The sequence below is a fragment of the Rattus norvegicus genome, chromosome 3 (genome assembly GCF_021556685.1).
Source record: "Rattus norvegicus strain SHRSP/BbbUtx chromosome 3, alternate assembly SHRSP_T2T, whole genome shotgun sequence".
Classification (NCBI taxonomy): domain Eukaryota; kingdom Metazoa; phylum Chordata; class Mammalia; order Rodentia; family Muridae; genus Rattus; species Rattus norvegicus.
Window position 1 is genome coordinate 69131261 of NC_141536.1, and position 23738 is coordinate 69154998.

Here is a 23738-nt window from a genome sequence, read left to right on the forward strand (position 1 = left end):
CTCAGGCGTGGGCTCTCCATGGTAGGCTCAGGGAGCCAAGCCTCTTCCACACTCCAAACACTCAGAAGTCTCCCGGACAACCAGAGGGATGGAACGCTAACAAGGCTGTCGGCGCTCTGCCATTGACTCTGCACTCTATGATACTTTGGAGTCCACTCTAGCAAATTGAAGTAGGTTTCTCTTCAGCCAGTGGCTCCTCTCTATGGTAGCCGGTTTCCCAGAGCCGCCTGGTTTGCGTTTTCTTCCGGATCAAAGAAGAGGTTAGACTTCCTTCCGGAAGTGACCCACGTGCTTCTTATTTCGCCTATCTTGGTACCCGGTTAACTTTTTACTATTGACCCGAAGTTGGGGGCGTTGCGGGAGCTGTGACCTACCCCAGGCCGTGGTGAGTGAGCCATGGTATCTGATCCCCAGGCTGACCCTGATTATGCCATTGCCATGACAGAGGCGCAGCCTTTAGACCGGCCCTGGGAACCTATGTTGTGGTTAGGGTCACATTCTCGGGGCTGCGTGGGTTCAGGCCCAGGGTTTTGTGTGCTCTGCCCCTAATGTCGGTCCTCTGGCTAGGAGTGATTTCGAGATACTGAGAGCTCTCGGTTTCCAGCTCCGAGCCCCATGACATCTTGAGTGACCTTGAACTGGACACTGTCCCCTTTAAGGGCCTCATTTCCACTTCTGGTAAGAGGGCTGACTACGTTTTCTTAGGGTACTGGTCCCTGCTGGTCTGAAACGCTGTAACCCCTCGCGCCCTCCAGCCCCTGGGTGGGTATTAGAGTGAATGTGGAGGGGTCGGTGCTGACTTATCATGTACGCTCCCAGGACTAAAGACCAGGAGGCTATTTTCTCCACGGTGCTAAGTTGACATGGATCCGCTCAGAGCCCAGCAACTGGCAGCGGAGCTGGAGGTGGAGATGATGGCCGACATGTACAACAGGTAAAGAGAACCACTCCGATTCACCTTGTCCAGAAAACTAGCCCTCGTCACCCCTACCGCGATAGAGTGAAGGACTTGTAAGGAATGCTTTCCCTAAGGTAGTAGAGCCAAGTCCCAACCTCCTAATCCCGTCCCACCATTACTGCGGGCTTGGCTGAAGTAAAGACAGGTCACTGGAAGGACTTGGTTGGCTATTTAGAGGGAGTAAAAGGGGTGTGAAGGAAAGTCTCCTGCTCAGGCTCTGCTGAGTATCAAGTACAAGTAAGCACTGCCTTTTCTTTCTTTTCTTTTTTTTGGAGCTGGGGACCGAACCCAGGGCCTTGTGCTTGCTAGGCAAGCGCTCTACCACTGAGCTAAATCTCCAACCCCTCTTTTATTTTCTAATAGCCCATTTTATTACCTTTGCTTCTGTATTTTGTGTTTGTTTATGAATGCCAACATGCATGCTATAGCAGCTCACATGTGGAGGTCAAAGGACAACTTACTAGGATTCCATCTTGGATTGAACTCAGATCTTCTGGTTTGGCAGCAAGGGCCTTTGCCTCCTGAGCCATCTGAACAGTCATTTAGTAGTTAATAGTATTTAGTAGCTAGTACTTATTAATTTTTTTCTTCCTTTTTGGGGGAGAGGTGGGGTGAGCGTTTTTGTTCTTGTTTTTCAAGATAGGGCGTCTCCGTGTTGCCCTGGTTGTTGGCTTGATCTGTATAGAGCAGGTTGGTCTCACTCCCAGAGATCTGTCTCTGTCTCTTGGGTGCTGGGATTAAAAGTGTGTGCACTTGATCCTTATTAAACTTTATCTCTGTGTTAGGCACTTGCAAAGCATTTTATATACATTGTCACTTTAAAATTTTTTTTTTTTTGGTTCTTTTTTTCGGAGCTGGGGACCGAACCCAAGGCCTTGTGCTTCCTAGGCAAGCGCTCTACCACTGAGCTAAATCCCCAACCCCCACTTTAAATTTTTTAAATTTATTTGTTTTATATGTATGTATGTTTTGCTTGCATGTGTATATACATGTGCATCACATGCCCTCAGAGGCCAGTAGAGGGCATCATATCTCCTGGAACTGGAGTCAAAGATAGTTGTGAGCTGCCATGTGGGTGCTGGGAACCAAACCCAGGTCCTCTGCAAAACAGTAAGTTCTCTTAACTACTTTCCAGACCCCCATTGTCATTTTTGTAAATACTTAAAAATAATTCAAAGGGAGAATGGGGTGGAACATAGGATGTTTGTCTAGAATGTAGGAAGCCCTTGGTTTGATCTCGGCATGGTGGGTGCCTATACTCAGAGATGGAGGCCAAAGCCAAATAGTTGAATGAATGAATGAATGAAAGAAAGAAAGAAAGAAAGAAAGAAAGAAAGAAAGAAAGAGAGAGAGAAAGAGAGAAAGAGAGGAAGGAAGGAAGGAAGGAAGGAAGGAAAGAAGAGCAGTGGGTTAATTTTATTAGTACCATTTTAACATAGGGGAATTGAGGTATTAAGGGGTTTACTAATCTCAGGTTTTGTAGCTGGTCAGCAACAATGTCAGGCCAGAACTTGAGGCTGACTTCACAACTACTGCTTGTAGCTGTTAGGCCAATTTGGAAGCATCCTGGTATGCCAGTCACTGCTGAATGTCTCATAATTGCTTATCTCATCAGTAAAACTGGCATAAGAGGTGCTATGCCATACAGACATTACAGTATTATACTTTATCATCTAGCATATCATACAGGAAACAGCAGGTATCTGCTGGTTTTTGTCAGCAGCTCTTTTCATTGATTGGTTTGTTTTTGAGACTATAAATTAGAATGGTTTTTAAAATGCAGACTGTGCAGTCAGACTACCTAGCTTTGTGTGATATTTAGCAAATTACTGAGCTGTGTCTTAATTTCCTCATCTGTAAAGTGGGGATAATGATTGTGCCTACCCCACTGGGCTACTGTGAGGGTTGCCTAACAGAGTCTGTATTAGCCCTTAGCATGATGGCTGGCACACAGCCAGTATTCAGCAAGTGCTTCTGCTTTAACTAGTCTTGTACATGACTCAGAGAAGATTCTTATTGGAAGAACCTTCCAAACTGGTTGAAGAAAAGTTTCTTTTCTTTTTTAGGTTTATTTATTTAATATATACACTGTAGCTTTCTTCAGACACACGAGACACAGGAGAAGAAGGCATCAGCTCTCATTACAGATGGCTGTGAGCCACCATGTGGTTGCTGGGATTTGAACTCAGGACCTCTGGAAGAGCAGTCAGTGCTCTAACCGCTGAGCCGTCTCTCCAGCCCTCTACTGTTTTCTTGAGGGAGGAACCAGACAAGAATCAGTCCAGCAGGGTTGGAATTGTTGAAGGTTCCCGGGATGCTGTAGGAAGTTACTGATACAACCTTGTTCTTCTCTAACCCAGAATGACCAGTGCCTGCCACCGGAAGTGCGTGCCTCCCCACTACAAGGAGGCAGAGCTGTCCAAAGGCGAGTCTGTGTGTCTGGACCGATGCGTATCCAAGTACTTGGACATCCATGAGAGGATGGGAAAAAAGTTGACAGAGTTGTCTATGCAGGATGAAGAGCTGATGAAGCGGGTACAGCAGAGCTCTGGGCCTGCATGAGGCCCCGGGCCATGTACACCCGTGGTGCACATTGCCACCTCTGATTAAAGTGTCCCTAATGGATGTCACATGTGAAAACTGTCATACTTAGGCCCTTGAGCATCTCCAGGACCCCTGCGTGTGGTAGAGCTCTCCTGGCTAAGGAAGGGGACTTGTCATGCTGGTTTGTGACTGTGAATGTGTGTATATGTATATATCATATTAAAACAAATTTGTGCAAAGCAGTGTCTTTGTTTGAGAGTAAAGAGTCAGAGCATCCAACAGTAGAGGGATTTAATGCAGTGGGTCTTTACTTTAGTGGGGTTGGGTTGCTTTGTTTTGTTGTGTTTTGTTTTTAAAAACAGGATGTCACTCTGTAGACCAGACTACCCTCAGACTCACAGAGATCCATTCACAGAGATCCATCTGCTTCTGCCTCTCAAACGCTGGGATTACACGTGCGTACCTTACTACAGTGCTTTAAGACTATAGACTAGTGGGACCACAGGGTTTGGGCTTAAGAGTCTGATGCTTACTGTGTGGCCCTGACTGTGCTACATCTCTGTGATGTACTAGAGTGACTTGGGTATAGGAGGTATTAAGTGTCCTTTAAAGCTTGATAGTAAGTGGAGGCAAACAGGCCATTTCTACACATATCAAAGAAAAGCTATTTAGAGGACGTGACAGTGGATAGGGTTTTGCTAGCAAGTAGCCATTCTGCTCTAGATGTTACCTAGATAGCTATATTACTGTCAAGATGGGAGGCGGTTCAGCCATCTTGGAAAGTGAGCTAGGTAGGGGCCTGAGTGATGACTTCACCACATGTGTTTACCTGATTCAGGCTGTTTCTCAGTCACTTTCCAGTGTATGAGAGAGTCCACCCACCCAGACTAAAGGTCTAATTAGGAAACAGGTTCAGAGTGGCAGCTGCTTACAGGTCACACAGTATAGTAGTGGGAAGGTCCGCCCCACTGCTGTCTGAAGAAGGCCCTTAGACTGCAGCTTTCAGAATATGTGGGTTATTCTAGAAGGCACTTTGTTAATACTGAAGCCACTGGCAGAACTGTACATTCAAAGTAGGCTTTCTCTGTAGAGGTGTTTGGGACAGAGTAAAGGAGGCAGAGACTTTGTTCAGCTTACAAGTGCAGGTTCAAATCGGTTTTTAGTCTTGGCTGAAATTTCTAGTTGTGGACTTTGGGAGAGGTATTTAACTGCTTCAGTTACCCTACCTGTAGGGCCATCTGCCGACTTAGGTGGTTGTGCAAACTAATAACTCAGTAGTTAGAAAGGTATCTGAAGTGCACTAAATACTCGACAGTTTGTCAAATTTGGTGGGAAGTGGAAACACTAGATGGACTTCTGTGAAAACCACAAAAGCCCAGTCCTGTCAGGATGGGCAGAAAGTCTTTCTAAAAGGTGAAATACAAATTCAGGTCAGCAGGTGGCACTGTCTGCACACAAGTCTGAGCTACTGGGGCCTGTTCCACAAAGTTACATTTGCTTGTTCTCTGCCAGCACTGTAGCACATGGCTAGGAAGAGAAGCCACTGTAAGAAAAAGAGAAACTGTATCTGCTTTCCTGAGTATTCTCTTGATAGTGCACAGCTGGAGCAAACACAGCCTGGTGGACAAAGGAGAGGTTCCAGCTCAGGAATAGCTCTTAGAAAGGCTTTGCCACCTCACGGAAGTGTGGAGGGCGGGGAAACAGCTGCAGTGTGACTGCAACACCAAGTGTGAAGACAAAGCTGAGTGGTGAGCCCAGAAGCCTGGGCAGGCTCAGCTCCAGAACAGCCTAGAGAGTGGGCTGTGTTAAGCCATTTGGAGTTTCTCCTGCTAAGGCCGTCAGCAGACTGTTAGAGGATTTAAACCTTTCAGCAGCAGGGACAGGTCTGCTTGTCAAAGGCTTGCTGTCAGCCAGATAGACCGTGTTAGATGACAGTAGATAATGGACCAACGAGGGAGGTGGTACAGACAGTGAGGAGAGAAAGGGCTGATGACTTGAAGGCTGGCTCATATATATGGAGTTGCTCTAGCTAACCTCTGCTGAGGGTCTTATTATTTGCTTAATGTTGGGACAGCTCAGGTAGGTACAACTGTTGTGTTTTATGGACGAGGAGACTGAGGCTTGAAGAGTTAGATACTTGTCCAGGACAGAGCTGGAATTCTGAGTCACAGACCCAACGCTGCTTTAGCTGCTGCTCTTTGGCTGACGGGGAATTTCTAAGGAAATTATATTGCAGCAACTTTGCATTTTCACACTGTTTTCTGTGGGATGTGGACAGAATGAGTTGTCTAGGTTCTTGCTGCCTGTAAACCACTGGGATGGAGTGGAGGGTTGGAGAAATGGTAGACCTATACCAAAGGTCTGAGAACTAAGACTGAATCACGTCCTTTCTGTCACTGAAAGGAAGTGTAAAGCCAGTTCTTGTTCTACTTGATTATCCCAGTTTTAAAAATCAGGAAGCATCTCACAAAAATCTAGGCTTTGAATACGCTTAAGAAGTTAGAAGATCTGTAAATCTGCACTACAGGTTGATAACAGCCTGTTGGAAGATGGGGAAAAGTTCATCAAATCACTTACCACTAGTTTCTGCTTCCCCCTCACTGGCTGGACCCAGTACGATCTCTGCCTTCTGCTGTTAGTGTATTCTGTGGTAGGCAGATTCTAAGATTCCCCTGGCCTCAGGTGATACTGCCCAGTATTTATGCTCTGACGTGGATCCCCTCCCCATATGCAATGTGCACTTGACAAAGATACTTTTAATAAGAAGATCATAGCCAAGGTGTTAGGATATAGTTATGAGAGACTGCACACACACTCTTCCTCCCTTCCTTGCTAACTGATGAAGCCAGCTCCCATGTTCTAACCTGACCTGAGAAGAGGCTCCTGTGGTAAGCAACACTCACATGGTAAATGTCCCACTATGGGTGTGAGCTTGGAAGCAGATCCTTCCCCTGCTTAGCTTTCAGATGACAGTGTCCCTGATCCACGTTTGGCAAGCCTGTGAGAGATATTGAAGGTCAGGACCCAGCCAAGTCACACCTTTTCTCCCAACCTGGAGAAGCTGAGATAAAGCATTGTGTTTTGGGGAAACTCAGCTACAGACAGCTTGGGCACATGTTGTCTGTGTTCCCGAAGCAGTTGTCTGAGACTGCTATTCACTTCACACCTATGCTAGAATGTGTTGGGTACCATTCTAGGTCCTTGGCATACATCATGAGCAAAACAGAATAAGACGCTTGCCTTTTAAGAGATTATATTCTGGGGTTGGGGATTTGGCTCAGTGGTAGAGCGCTTGCCTAGGAAGCGCAAGGTCCTGGGTTCGATCCCCAGCCCTGAAAAAAAAAAAAAAAAAAAAAAAAAGAGATTATATTCTAGTGGGGGATGCTTTTCTGAAGGGTAGACAGCCCCTTCAGAATCTAGGAAAAGATTCACATCCTCTTTCAGGTCTCAAACCCTGTTAAAAATCTGACAAAATCTAAGGGTTGTTTTCTTAATACACACCTATAGAATTGTGTAAGAGCTCTTGTATGCTGAGCTGAGAGGAGTCTTGTGATGAACGTTGTCTTAGGTCATAGGACACAGTGGAAAGAGGTTTTAAACGCTAGTTGGTGGGAAGAATACTAAAACAAGATGGTTTTTATAGTTGTGAAAAATGTTAGGCTTTGGGCTAGGAGCTCACTAACCCACATATATTAGTTGCTTTCCATAGCTGTTGTAAAGAAAATAATAAGCCCCCTACCCAAAAATTATCCCAAGGTGCCTGAATTACAGAAGAATAGCAGATACCTTAAAAATTTTTTTGTGGGGGTTGGGGATTTAGCTCAGTGGTAGAGTGCTTGCCTAGCAAGCTCAAGGCCCTGGATTCGGTCCCCAGCTCCGAAAAAAAAGAAAAGAAAAAACATTTTTTGTGAGTACATATGTGCACATATGTCAGTCAGAAAGACTTGGAAGTGTCAGTTTTCACCTGCTATGTGGGTTCCAGGGATTGAACAAAGGCTTGGCAGCAAGCACTACCCATTGAGCCATCTCTCTGTCTCTGGTACCCTTAGTATTACTTCTTCAAGGATAAAACCAGGCTACTACTGGGTCCTGCTAAGACTGAACCCCCAGTGAACTAGACTGGGGGGGGGAGGGCGGCAATGGGGGGAGGGTTGGGAGGGGAACACCCATAAGGAAGGGGAGGGGGGAGGGGGATGTTTGCCCGGATACCGGGAAAGGGAATAACACTCGAAATGTATATAAGAAATACTCAAGTTAATAAAAAAAAATGTAAAAAAACAAAAACAAACAAACAAAAAAAAAAAACCAGGCTACTAGACTCCCAAGATATCAGAAGGCTACCACTGGCACACCCCCACAAGGTAATGGGTACATCATAAGCAAATGTGTTCCTCTCCCCTTTCCCCCATGTTCTCTAAGTTCCACACCAACAAGATTCCTTCCTTTCTTCCTCGTACAGCAAGTCTTCCTACTCCCCATCCCTGGTTGTCAGAGGCAGGCTTATGCTCTGGCCCCTCATCAATTATGGTGCCTCTTCCTTTGACACCTATAAGAAAGGACCCCCTCACTTGGCCCCTTCTATGCTGTCTGTCTAGTGTTGGGCTCTGTGATCTTGTCATAACCCCCACACACACCACTTTCCATGGCATTAATTTTTCTCCTAATCTGTCTCTTATCAGAAGGACAATCTGTCCTCAATGTGTTCCAATAACCCTAAACCAGAGACCTTTCAACACGTGTTACAAAAGATGTTCGGAGAGCAGTGGGGCTATGAAAAGGACTGTGTTCATAGTCTGGGTATTTAGAGAAGGTTACATTCTCCAAAATGATAAACGAGTGAGATTCAAAGGTGACTAGGATTTACCAGACAGGGGCTCAGGAGGGTGGGTGACTTGAGGGAAGGCACATCCATACCTGCCCTGAGAGGCACACAGTCCATCAGAGGAAACAGGAACACCTTGATGAGTTAAAAACATTAAAACTCAAGTGTTATATAGACCACACAACAAAGGGATTTATCTACAGATGGAGTCTGGAAAGCTATTGGAAAGAATTGGGCACTTATGGAAATCACCTACCTCCACTTACAAAAGGACATGGAAGACATTTCAAGGGCAGCGGCCAGATAAAACTTTTGTTTCCAGTAGATTATGCTGGTTATATGTGTGGTCAAGTGGGGCGGAATTGGGAAGGCCAGGTTGCAAGGGTCTATTCTGGGCTCAGTGAGCAGCAGGGCTCAGGAAAGCCAGTGTATGGAGAGAAGGCAGGAGCTACAGGGTAACTACAGGGTACATGGAAAGACGGAGGCAGGGAGCAGAAGCTGGGGTGTTTCTACTTTTGTCACCTAAGCCCGGAGAAGAGGTGCTGCTGCTGTTGACAATGGGAGCAAGAGAGGAAAGAGAATGGCCACGCTAAACTGCTGAGCAACCTCACAGCTCAGAAGGTGCAACGCCTGGAAGGGCAGCTGTCAACAACGACCTATGCTACAAGCCCCTTCCTTCATATGCATCTCTGCAGCTTTTGGAATTGAATTCTTCATACGAGGCTTCCTTCCCTTGGGGACTGATAAATCCCACTGAGTCTTTCCCTAAAGCTATCTGCAGATATCAACTTACACATTGCCCTTAAAGACCATTTCCTGAGCTCCCGACTAGATGCAAGGTCTCTCCCCAAGTACGTTCCCCAGTTACATTCTCACCTTGGCCCTTGTTCAGCTTCCCCAAACATCAGGTGCTCTCCTGGAATAAAATCTTTAAGATTTATTAATTTTTATTGTATGTGTGTTGAGTGTTTTGCCGGCAGGCATGAAGTGTACCATATGCCTGCAGAGTCTGTGGACGCCAGAAGGGGGCAGTGAGTTCTGTGAAACTGGCATCACAGACAGTTGTGAGTCACCATGTGGGTGGATGGGACCTCAATCCAGGTCCTCTGCAAGAGCAACAACTGCTTGTAATGGTTGAGCTCTCTCTCTCCACCACCACTCCAACCCCTGTTTTCTGATCTTAGTATTGCTCTGTAGCCCTGGCCTAGAACTAGCCTTGCACATGTACCTGCTGTGCTGGGAGTATAGGTGTGTGTGTGTGTGTGTGTGTGTGTGTGTGTGTGTGTGACAGAGAGAGAGAGAGAGAGAGAGAGAGACAGACAGACAGACAGACAGACAGACAGACTGACGGACACAGAGAGAGAGGCAGAGAGAGACATAGAGACACAGAGACACAGAGAGAGAGAGACAGACAGACGGACAGAGAGAGAGAGAGGCAGAGAGAGACATAGAGACACAGAGACACAGAGAGATACCTGGCCTTCTGAGCTATTATAAAGGCTTCCTATCTACTTAAGCCTTCCTTCCCAATATACCCTCTTTTCATTAAAAGTGAACCATGACTGTACCCTTCAAACAAAACCAAAAGAAGAAAACGAAAAAAATCTCAGTTTTGGGGTTGTTTTTAACTATACATATTTAGCTTCGTGGAGGTCATTTCAAGGTCATCCTAGACTTCCCAGCTTTATTTCCTGCTATTCCCTTCTCTTTATTCTATAAACGTTTACTGTATGCCGGGTCTGCCATAGGCAGCAGCCATGCAAATTACCTACAGTCTGATTGGTTTTGCACCCAACAGGCTTACAGGCCAAGAAGTGGGGAAAGGGAAGAAGGAAAGAAAGTCATCATTTCAGATCAGGGGGCTTCCTGGGTGATCAGCACAGTCTATGGGGATTGGGTGGGCAGCTTCCAAACAAAGGTGAAACTTGAGCAGAGCTGTAAGGATGCGTGAATTGGAAATGAAGAAGTGAATCTGCCACTCCTACAAGAAGGAAGAACAGGTGCAGAACTGGGAAGGTGTGAAGCCAGCTGGCCGGGCTCTCTCGCTGCACATCTGCTCTTAGGTGCTCTGAGTATGCAAGCAGTGAACAGAACAAAGGCTCCTGACTTCACAGAGAGTCCCTAAAAGGAAGACGGGAACATCAGATGGAAAGAGAAGCAGCAAGACTTCCAGACACAGGATTTCATGGACACTAAAGTCTTATGGGTGGACTCACAACTGCACTGAAACTTCAGTCTGAAGGTCTGTGCTTATGTCCAAGAAGCGTTTTCCTAGATAATGAATTAGTATTTCAATGTGGTCGTCAAGAGGCCCTGATGCTGTTGAATTAAACCTTTCCTGTGGGGCCCCTTGTACTAAGCTAAGGAATTTAACCCTGAGGTCAAGGGTGAAGGGTGTAGAAGCATATACATACATACATACAGACATACATACATACACACATATATACATATACTGTGTGTGCGTGTGTGTGTGTGTGTGTGTGTGTGTGTGTGTTCGCACGCACGCACACATTGTCTTTCTGGATTAGAACACACACGTATGGCAGAGTTCTATTGCTCAGCCGCACTCCCTATCCTGCAGCCGGAGAGGCATTTTAAGAAGTAAAGCCACCAAAGGCTGACATGTGCTTTTGCCAGAGAACTTCCCGTGCCTTTCTCCTGCCAAGCTTTTGCTTTGCTGTCCCTTCACCTGGCTCACAGGAACGAAAACACCAGAAAACTTCCAAGCCAGACAGGCCTGCCTCCAGTCTCTGTGGTCTAGCTGAAAACCTTGTTTGCTCTCTGTGTGAAAACTTGTGAGGTTTGGAGCACCCTGTGATGAACTGCATAGTTAATAACTTTTGTTTTGGAAAGTGCCCATCATATCATAGTCACTTGGCAATGTTCGTTCCTTTTTTGGTGTGGCGGCTCAGCAGCTCAGGGCTTCAGGAGCTCCTTACTGACTACGTTTGTGGAACTCTCTGCACTGTCTCAGACTACTTCAGAGCTCTGTGAAATACCACTTGCAGCACTCTAAACTTTTTTTTTTTGAGACAGGGTTTCATGTAGCCCAGGCTGGCCTCTTGCATGACCTTGAACTTCTGATCCCTTTGCCTCTATCTCTCCTGTGCTGGGCTTATAGACATGCACCATAGTGGTTTGTGCCCTGGTTTGTGCTGTGCTTCAGATCAAACCTTCAGGCTCAGACATGCTAAGCAAGCATTTTGTCAGCCTTACAGCCTCCCTGGACCTCTCTCCCCCTCGAGTTTTCTCTGTAACAACCCTCAGCTGTCTTGAGACCAGGCTAGCCTCAAACTCCCAGAGATCTGCCTGCCTCTCCCTCCTGAGTGCTGGGATGAAATATATGCATCACCACCTCTGGCCACTTTTTTTTTTCACTCTTAATGAACTGAATTAACCCATATCCGTATTTTTCTTCAGTATAATTACTTCTTTAATCTGTGCCATTGTCCAAATACCTTCCCTGTTTTACAGATTTACCAAAAGATCTTTTACCAAAAGATCAATCACCTTAGCGACAGGAAGCACCTGATTATGGAGTCTTGCGAAATGACAACAGCCGCAACAATAAACATTTATTATGCTCGCCACTGCAATGTACCCAGCATTACAACTGCATCCTAATTCTATCTCCTTTGGACAGGCAGGCAAATTCTATTATTGCTATCCTACTCTATAGAGATGGAAACAATCTTTGAGAGGTTAAGTTGCCCAAGGTAAGTAACTCAGGCTAGGCAGGCTTTCAAACCGCAGACTCTTATTTGGAGCATATAAACTCCAAAAGAGTTCTGACTCTCGGAAACAATCCTTTTCGACTTCACAGTTCAAGACCTCACCCAAGCCTTTCCAGCATCCAGTCTGACTCCAGCCAAATCTTTGGTTGTTTTGAACAAAGATGCAGAGAATGCTGTCAAACGTTAGTCAGGGGATCAACAGAGAAGATGGGGGTCGAGAGTGGAAATTTAGGCTCCTCGGGAGTAACGGGTAAGAAGAGTATCTGGGGACCAACAGGCGAGTCACGTGTGCATGAAACTCGACCTAAGGGGTGGGGAAGGGACGGGAACCCCCGCCCCCACCTTGGGGCGCTGCTCCCAACGCCTGTAAATACAGCTATCAACTGGGCAGATCTCGTAGTCCATGCCCTGGCTTCCCCGCTTCACTGATCTGTGGCGCCCCGAAGGTTCCCAGATCCACCGCTTCTTTCCAGGGCGCAGACGAGGTGAGACCGGCGAGCTTGTGGAGCTGAAGCTCTGAGGACCGCTGGGTCTGGCACGCAGGGAAGACCCCCGCGTGGATGCGGTTTGGAATTGGGATCCTGGGTCTCCGGAGATCCGGAGTGTGGAAGCGCCGCGGAGACACTGTGTTACCCCGGGTGTCAACAGCTGTGGGAGGCAAGTTTGTCGGGGACAGGTGAGCAGCTACCGCAGCTCAGTCACCCAGCCACACTTGCAGATCCCTGCGAAGTGTCCGTTACCCGAGTCTCTGGGCACATTGTTCCCTCTGTCCGACCCCTCCATTCTCCCCTTCTCTTCCACTCCGTTTAGAGCCACGGTTGTCACTATGGGAAGGGTCCTCGGGGATCCCTGATTCGAAAGCCCCGTTTCATAGATGAGGGGCTGGGCCACCCTCTAGAGAAGGGGGTAGGGTCTGTTCCTCTTCGTCTTTCTTGCTTGCTCTTCCCCTGATCATTCCCTCTCAGCTCGCCCGGGTCTTGCTCCGGGTCCCCGCGTCAGATCGCCTCCCTTGTTGACCGTGGCTACCGCGGCCCTGACGGGCTCGGGTTTCTTCGTTCCCTCTGGTAAACACACCCGCCCGCCGGCCACCCCATCCGCCTCCTTATAAAGTATGTCCTTATAAAGTCTGCAGGCACCGGACTTCCTGCCGGAGCCCGAGCCCCTTCCCTGGGACGAAGGGGCTGGGGCGTTCCCGAGCGCGCGGTGGAGTGAGGGGCGCGCGGGGGCGCCACGGGGCCCGCCCGGGGTCTCCCTCCACGTGGCAGCCGTGGGATTGGCCCAAGAGACAGTAGGGACATGAGCGCCGCCGGCTGTGGCAGGCGGGAGGAGGTTTTCTACCCGGGCTCCGGAGAGGAGGAGTAGAATGAAAGGCGTAACTAGAATAGAGGGTCTCGAGGTAGCCCCAGACTTCCCTTTCCGCCTCCTGCTCGCTTCTGAGAAAACGATCTGGCGCCAGTTGGCTAGCTGTGGGCCAGCGGTGGCTACTGAGCACGGTCTGACCCTGGGTGACTTTGAGAGACTTTGGGAACTCGGGAGTTTGTCTCCTGGAGCGGGATCGGGGCGCCCTGGCCCGGGTAGGCAAGCCCGGCAGCGCGCCAGGAAGTGGCTTCTTCAGACCAGATCTTTCTGGTTCCTGATAGCGCCCTGCGGGCCAGTGGCGCGTTCGCTCCTGGCACTGCCAGAGCGCGCGGAGCCAGCTCCGCAACACAGGGCTCTATGGGGCCTCCATGAGGCTCCATCTCGTTGGCTCCAGGGGTCTCAGGAGCCCCCATGATGGAGTACCCTTCCCAAGGGCCTCTAGGAAGCCCTTCTCTGAGCGCTCTGTTTCTCTGCAGAGTCTCGGCCACCATGGCCCCCACGCTGAAGCAGGCGTACCGCAGGCGCTGGTGGATGGCTTGCACCGCTGTGGTGGAGAACCTCTTCTTCTCCGCGGTGCTCCTGGGCTGGGCCTCCCTGCTGATCATGCTCAAGAAGGAAGGCTTCTATTCCAGTCTATGCCCAGGTATATCCGAGAAGGGTTTGGGGTGGGAGGTGAAGACCGCGAGGGACCGGTAGAAGGAGGAGGTAGGAAGTTGGAAAACAAGGACAGGTGGTCAGACAGAGACAAAGCGACCAAGCAGGGCTGCCCAACACTGGAACATTGGGCAGCCAGGAATTTGACAACCACACGTCATGATCTCTTCAAACTTTACGTGCCACTCTGTCAGGATTCTGATTCAGTGGTCACTGAATGTCCTACTAGGCATCCATATCCTGAGACTGGTTGCCTGTGACAACCTTCAGTTTAGAGTAGTCTGTAAACTCTTAGAAGTTCTGCACATACCTGGATAAGGAATTCTCAAGTTAAACGGGTCTTTTTTGTGTGCTAGAAAGCATTGAGCTACATCACCAATACACAAGGCACAAGGAGTTCTTAATGGGATCAAGCAGAACCACACAAACCGGATTATGAATGGGAAGGACCTATATTCTTGGCCTTTTGGAGACCTTGGGGTTCCCAGTTCTACAAATCACCCTTTTGTACAAAGTTAACAGCCTTATTTCCTCTAGAATGGATATTTGTGGAGCGCTTGCTTTCCACATCAATCACCTTGGTCTTGTGTAAATGGATCCCAACCTGGAGTGGGAATCCTAAACTCCTTGAGAACAGGAAGTGCAGCCAAAGGCTGTCTGTCTGCGTTTGTCCATCGGGGAGGGAGCTCTTCCTCACTTGGTGGCTGGGACTTGGTGGATATTTTTCTTTTCTGGAAAGGAGAGTGCTGTGATCGGTGAAGGAGCTGATCGGTGTGCAGTTTGGTGTGTCTCCTGTCGCTTTTCCCCACATCCATGTTCTTTTGGAAGGAAGGCCAGCAGAGATTTGAATTCTGGCTTCTATCTCATTTAACCAGCGAGTTCCTTACAAATTGAGTTTCCCCTACCTTGGAACAATAGTAATATCTGTGCCTGGGATGGTTGTGACTCAACACACATGTAAAGGTCCTGGCTTCTCCTGGCGCCTCATAGCTTAGACTGTGAGTGTGGTGGGATGGAAAACCATTTCCTTGAGGGTGGAGGTGAGGAGGTCTTGATATCTATTCTTACTTGCAGCTCCAGCTATACCATGGGGCCGCCACACCCCTGCCGAAGTTATCTCTAAGGAAGCAGTGGGTTGCACCCAACTGTGGCACTCTGCCCAGGGGCCTGGCCCCAGTTACAGAGGGCTGGCCCTAGAGACGATGGAGTTAGCATGGGGCCTAGGAAGGTGGATTCCTTGAGGAAGAGGTCTGAGATGGGATGACAGGCATGCATCTCAGGATGGTTGAGAGGACCAAGTGGGTCCTTAGGGACCCCTGCCCACAGGAGACTCAAATCCCTCCGAGCTTTCTCTGGAGACTAGAGAGAACCATCTCTTTGTTGTCTACTGGACTTGATGTCTGCTATAACCCATCCCGTGGCTTCTCCCTGCCTTCTGCACCTGAAGGTACCAGGGTTTCATTAAGAGTTCTTTACTGGAAATTGATTTACCTTGTATTGTTTGGTGATGTTTGACTTTGAAGAATACATACACCCCAGTAATTATCACAGCAGCTAATATTTACAACATTTCTAACACCCCCAAAACTTTTTAGGGCCTGTGATATGTATAAATCCCTCATTTAAAACACAACACAATAGATTCTAGAATATTCAGTATTGCATAGACATCCCCACAAATTTTAGAGCATATACTTTATCCCCACCAGCAACGCTGTACCATTAGCAGTACCAGCTCCCCCCCGCACCCCACTTCTCTCTCTAGGCAACCCCTATCTGCTTTCTGTCAGAGGCTGGCTATGACAAATACCAGCTATACCTATTTGGAATGTTTTTCTATAAATGGAATTTTGTCTTTTGTGGCTGATTTCTTTCACTTAGCATAATGCTTTTTTTAGGTTCATCCTTGTTCCACATATATGCCTTATTTTTTATTTTTTTATAGCAGGGTAATTCTCCATCATGTGGACTGACTGCATTTTCTTCATTAGTTAATGGGCATCTGGGTTTTTAGGGATAATACTCCATGTTTATGTATTTCTTTTGGACTGGATTTGCTAGGTCATGAAGGTAACTTTTTTTTTTCCAAGATGACCACCACATTTTAAATTCTCCCCAGCAGTGCGTGAGAGATCCCAGTTTCTCCCCAACCCCAGCATTGGTTGTTGATTGTCTTTCTAATTTGCATTTCCCTAATGGCTATTGAGGTTGAATGTTTTTCCATGTGTTTTTATTGGCGTATTCTCTGGAATAACATCTAGTCAGCTACTTCTTCTACTTTTAAGCTGTGTTATTTGCTTGTTTATTTATTTAGAGATTGAACCCTGGGCCTTACCCTGTTAAGCAAATGTGAAGTCTACCAGTGAGCCATAGGCCTGGGCCTTTCTTTTTCATTATTGAAGTGTAAGGGTTCTTCACTGGATCTAAGTCCTTTATATAGTTTTCTTTCTTTTTCTCTGCCGAGTACCCTTTTTTTTTTTAATGTTGATAAAATCCTATTTGCCTATTTTTATTCTGCTACACCATCGAGTTTAAGAAACTGTTGGCTAAATTTAAGGTGGCAAAAATTTGCACCTGTGTTTTCTTAGTTTTGTGGTTTGGGCTTTTAAGTTTTGATCCTTGATCTCATGAGGGACTGACCTGATGTTTTGAGTTACTTGAAAGTGGGTGTGTGGTTGAGTCTGGCTGTTTGTGACTGCTAGTGGTAAAGTAAGTGAACTCTTGTCCTTTCCCCAGAACATATTTGTGCACTTATGGAGAGGACAGAAGTGCACAGCATCTCTCCCTGCCCTGCAGGCTGCTGGATGAGGTGATGCTTTCTCTGCTGTCTTGCTCATGCTATCTGATCACAGACAGCCCTTTCCACTTCCTGGTACCTCATTCATCTTGAGGCTTCCGTCATGTTTCTAGGAGATGCAGTCTCAGAGCACACTTGTTCTCCCTCTGGCTCTTACAATCTTTCTGTCCCCTCTTCCATTATGCCTTCTGCCTTAGGTGCGGGAGTTGTACGGAAGATGTAGCGGCTGGGGCTGGGCACCACACGGGGGTACTTGTCCTCTGCATTCTGAATGGTTGTGATTTCCTTTAATGGATAATTGTTATTTTTCTGTCACAGAACGATGCAAATCGCAAACGATGTTGTTTAACAAGCAGTTGAAGCACTCAGTGAACGTGAGGCTCATTACTGAGGTTGACATTAGTATAGGCTTTGGGGTTCTTTGGTCATACCGTCTGTTTTCAGGGTCTCCCCACCATCTACACACCTAGGTAAGAGCTAATGGGGGACTGTTACTCAAAATTTAATCAGGGCCTTTTCAGTTTGTAACACACTTACAAAATAACAAAAGAATGCTAAAAGTTGCTACATATTTACTATTTGTTAGGTCTTCTGATCTCCTTGTAAATCGGTGATGTCAGTATTATTAGAACCCCATTTTGGGGGGCAGAAAACTGAAACTAGGAGATGCAATGCGCCTATGGTCACCCAGTTGGTAAGCAGAGCAAGGACTGCTGCGGGAGGCTCACAGTGTCTGCTTAACAAGTGTGAGGCTGTGGGCTCCATACCACACCCTCCTCTGTGAGGAGGGCACAAAGTGACCTTTGTTACTAAGCCTCAGGAGAAGAGGCCCTAGTGTCCCAACCACTAAGTGCTGAGGACTGATCTAGAGCAGTCCGGCTGTCTTAGATACTGCTTTTGGTGTGAAGAAACACCATAACCCAGGCAGCGTATAAAAGAGAGCATTTAATTGGGGACTTGCTTATAGTTGAAGAGGGTGACTCCATGACCGTTATGACAGGGAGCATGGTGGCAGGCAGGCAGTTACGGCACTGGAGCAGCAGCTGAGAGTTTACATCTGATCCACAATCAAGAGGCAGAGAGAGATAGACTGGGTCTTCCATGGGCTTTTGTAACCTCAAGGCCCACCCTCAGTGACCTACCTCGTAATCCTTCCTAAGTAGTTCTGTCAACTTGGAGTCCAGCATCCAAATACCATTCTCATTCAAACCACCACATTTCATCCCCTGGCCCCCACAGGCTTATAACCACATCATAATACTAAATACATTCAGTCCAATTTCAGAAGTCCCCATAGTCAATAACAGTCTCAACGCTTTAAATAAAAAAAAAAAAAGTCTCTTGTGAGACTTGGCAATCTCTTAATTGTAACCCCAGTAAAAATCAAAAAACAAATCTCATAATTAAACATGCGGCGGCACAGAATATACATTCCCATTCCAAAACATGGGTAGGAAGCATACCGAGGAAATGCTAGATCAAAGCAAGAAGCAGAGCAGGGCAAACTCCGAATCTTGTCACTTCATGTTGGTTATCAAAGGCTCTTCAGATCTCCCACTCCTTCCAACTTTGTTGACTGCACAACACACCTCTTGGGCTTGTTCCACAGCCTGTTAGTGGCTCTCCTTGGCAGACATCCTGTGGCTTATCCATCATCTTAGGGCCCGAGGCTTCACTTTGAGAGTCTCATGAAATGGTCTTTCTGAGCCTTCATGGAGAAACTTTTGCCACACGCCTGCTCTCAGTGGCTTTCCTTAACGGAAGAGGAAGATTCCAAGGTCTCTTTACAATTCTCCTCCTTTAACCACTAGACTGAAGCTGCCAAGTTCTGTTGCCTGGTGGAGCTGGAATCTGGCCCCGCCCCTCCTGGAATACATTTGCATAAACTGACTCTTTGATGCTTTTTAGGTATCAAATCCCTCCGGTCTTTCCCCTTCACAGGCTGCAGGATTGGCTGGGTAGGGTCTCACTCTTCAGAGACCACTTCTTTTTATCCATTTAGCATTGAGCCTTTCTTTTAACTTCTTATCTTGGAACACAGGACTTGGCTGCAACATTACCTTCCCTTGGGCCACACACAAGACATTACCAGCTAAAACTTCAACCTGAGGTGTTTTCACCATGTCACCAGCAGGAAAGTATCAGGAGGAAGCAAGCATGGGTTGAGGACTTGTTATAGTTTAAATCACTTAAAATTTGCTCTGAATGTATGGGACTCAGGCTATTGTCGGATCCAGGTGTTTTAAGTCACTGTCCCCATTTCAAAGGTGAGGCAAGTCTTTAGAGAATGTTAGCAGCATACCTAGTGAAGCCAAGATTTGACTAGAGATGCATGCATAACCATGATCTAATCTCCAGGGTTTTCCAGACAGGATCATCTACAAGTCACCTTTGTAATTTTTTCATTTCTGAGTGCCATAGTTAAAAGTTTAAAGTGTGATGCAGCCTTGGGTTAGATGTTGTATAAACAGGTATCTATTTATGTATATTTGTAAGAAATACATATATACTCCCATGTTCCTAATGCACAAATAACTAATCATTGAAACCTCAGAAGTCATTCCATATACTACCCAAACCCACTTTCTTTTTTTTTTTAGATTTATTTATTATATATAAGTACACGGTAGCTGTGTATGGCCATGTGTAATACACCTAAGGTCACGCTAGTAAGGAGCAAACAAGGTCTGGGTACAGTGTTGGCTATCTGCTTTTCCTTGATTCTTTTTTTTTAAAGATTTATTTATTTGTTTTATGTAAGTACACTGTAGCTGTCTCTTGACACACCAGAAAAAGGCATCAGATCCCATTGCAGATGGTTGTGAGCCACCATGTAGTTGCTGAGAATTGAACTCAGGACCTCTGGAAGAGCAGTGAGCGCTCTTAACCACTGAGCCATCTCTGCAACCCTTTTTCCTTGAATCTTTTTTTTTTTTTTTTTTTGGTTCTTTTTTTTCGGAGCTGGGGACTGAACCCAGGGCCTTGCGCTTCCTAGGTAAGCACTCTACCACTGAGCTAAATCCCCAGCCCCTTTTCCTTGAATCTTAACCCAGCTGCTGAGTACATTCCCACTTACTGAAGACGTTCTCTTTCTCAGCATGCCCCGCTTGTCTGTGACTGTGGGGCAGTTGGATCCCAACGACTTACTCTGCTGTGACTACCATGGGTGGCAGGTCCTTTAACCAGCCACTCAGAGGGATCAGGCTTCAGGAGCCAGCTCATATTGCACTCACAAGAAGTTGATTGCTTAAACCAGAAGAACTTAGTATTAGTGGACTTTGAGGGGCCATTAGCAATCCGCTGGGCTGGGTTCCATAGCAGAGCAGACATACTCGCTGGCCTAGAATATACTTGGGGAAGTACTCAAGCCGGCCTGTGGGACAGCTAGGATGGGTGGTGGGGTGAATCTGCTGGTGTTGGAGACTCCTCTGGGTTTGAACTGGAGCCCGCTGCAGGCTGCTGGGTGGCTGAGTGCCCTTACTTCTGGGGACCCTCATCATCTGTAATCAGAAGACTGCCACATTAACTCTTTAGGGTGGTTGTCAAGATTGAGTGAGGTTTTGCTTGAACAGCCTGGCACAGAGCGGGCGTTAGCTGCAAGTCAGTGGAATTCGGGAGGGAGCTTGTCATCTGATTATGAAAGACTTAAGGGCAGAGGCGGTCTCTATTTCAGGGGCCACAAGTTCAAATGTCATTTAAGGGCAGGCAGATGATAATAAAGGAGGTGAGCAGGGCAGGGTTAAGAGAACCAGCATCTGGGAGATGTGAGATTGACATAAACCTGTACAAGAAGGACAGCCCTGGCGAAAGAGCAGGCCACCTTTAGAAGGAACAGCAGATTCTCCTGACTTTCCCTCCCCCGACCCCCTCTTTCTCCCTCTTTCTTCTATGTTGCTCAGGTTTGGTTGGCCCAGAACTCCTGCGTTCAAGGGCCTTTACCTCAGCCTCCTGAGTACCTGGGACTGTGGTTGCACACCACCATGTCCAGCTGAGAGACCACATTTTCAAGGAACCAGAAGTCTGGATTTTTACTTAAAGTGACACTCACTCAACCCAATTTACTGCCAGTCCAGCACAACAGGGGCAGGGAGAAAATCGGTGGCGGTCACCTGTTTGTGACCTTTAGTCTGACTTGCCTTTCTTTTTATTTTTAAATATTTATTTTTTTATTTATATGAGTACACTGTAGCTGTCTTTAGACATACTGGAAGAGGGCATCAGATCTCATTACAGATGGTTGTGAGCCACCATGTGGTTCCTGGGAATTGAACTCAGGACCTGTGAAAGAGCTGTCAGTGCCTTTACCTTCGGAGCCATCTCTCCAGCCCCCTGACTTGTCTTTCTGTTTCTTCTTCTTTTTTTAACTCACTGCTCCAACACAATGCTGGCGTACAGCAAATGTCCTGTAATCAGTGTAGAATAAACCCATGTGGACAAACCCAGTGGCGAAATGGATGGTGATCACAAGGATAATTAAGTAAGGGTTAACATGACCCTCAAAGGCTGAGTGGTCTAACCCCCTACCCACTTCCTCCAGGTGCCTTAGCCCTTTCCCTAGCCTCCCAGGTAGTTGGTACTGGGAAACCAGTTCCTTTCTTGGTAGCCTGCTCTTATGATCTGATGGCTCTATATGTTCTTTTTTATGTTAACACACAGATCTCATTACCTCATGCTACCCCTAGGTCCTTGAGCAGTTCAAGTTTACTTGAAGTCAGGGGTCAATAACCACCCTCTTTTTCAGTCTCCAGATACAATTGTATCCTTCCATTCTCTTTACAGAGCTCATTGCTTTTGCATTTTTAGTTAGTGACTCTTGGTCTCTGTCTGTCTCTCTGTCTCTGTCTCTTTCTCTCAAGACAGAGTCTCATGCATAGCCCAGGTTGATCCGGAACTCATAATGTAGCTCAGGCTGACCTCAAGGCAATCCTGTGTGAGCCTCCTGAGGGCTGGGAATTCATGCATGAGTTCACCTCACTCTTTCAATCAGCACCCATTTGTTCCCCATCATGAGCCTTCTCATGGCTTCCAGTCTCGGGTACCATCTTGTGGGTCTGGGTTCAACCTCACTGTCAGCTATTTCAAGTGCTCTGGAATGTGCCTCAGGCCTTTCCCCTGGGCCAGGACTCTGTAGAGCTCTCCTCACTGTCTCCAGCTGAGGCTGCTCATTCTCTGCCCTTGTTAACGGACAAGGGGCCTGAGGCACAGGGGAAGGGTCCAGACTCCATAGCTAGTCAGGTGGGCGACGGGAATGAAGACCCTGTTTGGCCTGGCTCCCAGGTAATGCCCTCTCTTCCCCTGGCACCACTACCCAGAAACAGTTCGGAGGCAGCCATCTCATGGCTCAGCCCACAGAATTAAGAAAGTCACCCCCTGTCCCCTTTACTCTACCTTGTTACAACTCCCAAGTCCACAGCTGAGCTCAGCCCCTGGATGGCAGCATATTCATGTGGGGGATGGGATGTTTTATTAGTGGACTCTTGGGGGCTTGTGACTTATGGGGTCTGTGCAGAGCAGTGCGGGGAACATGGTTAAATGCTAAATAATACGAGCTGTTATTATCAGAATGCCATTGACGGAAAAGACTTCCTCTACTTTTTAATGTGCATTCTTACTGCACACATTAAAGAACCAGTTGCTGACTTGGGGTCTTCCAGTGGCTATTATAACTTGGTGTATACTGTGATGCCCACTTTCTCGACTGAGCTAGTCAAAACCTCAGACGGAGAATGTATGTGATTCTCCCAGGGCTGACATTCATGAGTTCTTTTCCTAGCCCAGACAGAGCATATTACTTCCAGGGACACCTGGTTGGTTCAAGTCAGAGGCCTGGGTTGGAAGGCAGGACCTCCGGGTCAGGCTTCCTGATTCTGTTGCATGTGCTGAGCCCTCTCTTTCCCTCCTCAGCCGAGAACAGGACCAATACCACCCAAGACGAACAGCAGTGGATAAGCTGTGACCAGCAGGAAGAGATGCTCAATCTGGGTTTCACCATTGGCTCCTTCCTGCTGAGCGCTACCACACTGCCTCTGGGGATTCTCATGGACCGCTTTGGGCCCAGGCCCCTGCGCCTGGTAGGCAGGTGAGGTGGCTGGGCCGTGGGGAGATGCAGGGCCAGGAAGGTGACGCAGAGGAGGGGGGGCTAAAAAAACCACACTCCAATTTCCTGTGTCCTTACAGTGCCTGCTTTGCCGCATCCTGCACTCTTATGGCCTTGGCCTCCCGGGACACTGAAGGTAAGCCATCTGCCCTCATGTGCCTTCTCTAGAATGGGTGCGATGAAGGTGGACGTTGACCCCAGTTCCTGCCTGTGGACTCTCACGGCTCCACAAATGCCCTCATCTGCCCTTCTTTCTCTTCCCAGTTTTGTCTCCGTTGATATTCCTGGCACTGTCCTTGAATGGGTTTGCTGGCATCTGCCTAACGTTTACCTCACTTACTGTGAGTATTACTGCTTTGCCCTGGCAGCCGTCCAGACACCTGGGAGTGGGTGGGGTTAGCAATGAGCGAGAGGGGCTGAGGAGATGGCTCAGTGGTTCAGAACATTTGCTCTTCTTCCAGAGGACCAGATTGAGTTGTCAGCCCGAAAGGCCTTCAGCTCACGGCGGCCTATAACTCGAGCACCAGAGAGACTAACACCCTCTTCCGACCTCCGAGGGGACAGCACCCCAGGCGCACTCATGCACATAAATAAAAACAACTTTAGAACTTTAGAAAGGATGATGAGTGTCTCAGATCAAGTGCTTGTGTGTGAGACTATGCAGGCAGGAACTAAGGGTAGTAGACGTGGAGCTGTGCGTGGGTGAGACTTTGTGTGTGTACTGTGCCTGTATTGTCAGTAGAGCTCAGTTCCCGCACGAGCCTACAGTA

At 47.5% G+C, this 23738-nt stretch overlaps 2 protein-coding genes across 21 annotated transcripts in view; both read left to right on the forward strand.

The window, feature by feature from the left end:
• The first annotated feature begins 270 nt into the window (after positions 1 to 270).
• On the forward strand, positions 271 to 3741 carry Timm10 (translocase of inner mitochondrial membrane 10). 3 transcript variants are annotated; one of them, NM_001431424.1, is given in 4 exon segments: positions 271 to 385; positions 568 to 678; positions 820 to 934; positions 3319 to 3741. In NM_001431424.1, coding segments are annotated over 2 exon segments (273 nt in total). In that variant the 5' UTR covers positions 271 to 385; positions 568 to 678; positions 820 to 863; the 3' UTR covers positions 3521 to 3741.
• Positions 3742 to 12124: 8383 nt separating this feature from the next.
• Slc43a1 (solute carrier family 43 member 1) overlaps positions 12125 to 23738 on the forward strand; it is a 26321-nt gene continuing 14707 nt past the window's right edge. For 2 of the 18 annotated variants that reach the window (XM_087651792.1, XM_087651799.1), the window contains exons 1-5: positions 12458 to 12718; positions 13897 to 14063; positions 22776 to 22950; positions 23049 to 23104; positions 23233 to 23309. In XM_087651792.1, the coding sequence (XP_087507918.1) occupies positions 13910 to 14063; positions 22776 to 22950; positions 23049 to 23104; positions 23233 to 23309 (462 nt within the window). In that variant the 5' untranslated portion in view covers positions 12458 to 12718; positions 13897 to 13909. 18 annotated transcript variants of the gene reach the window in all.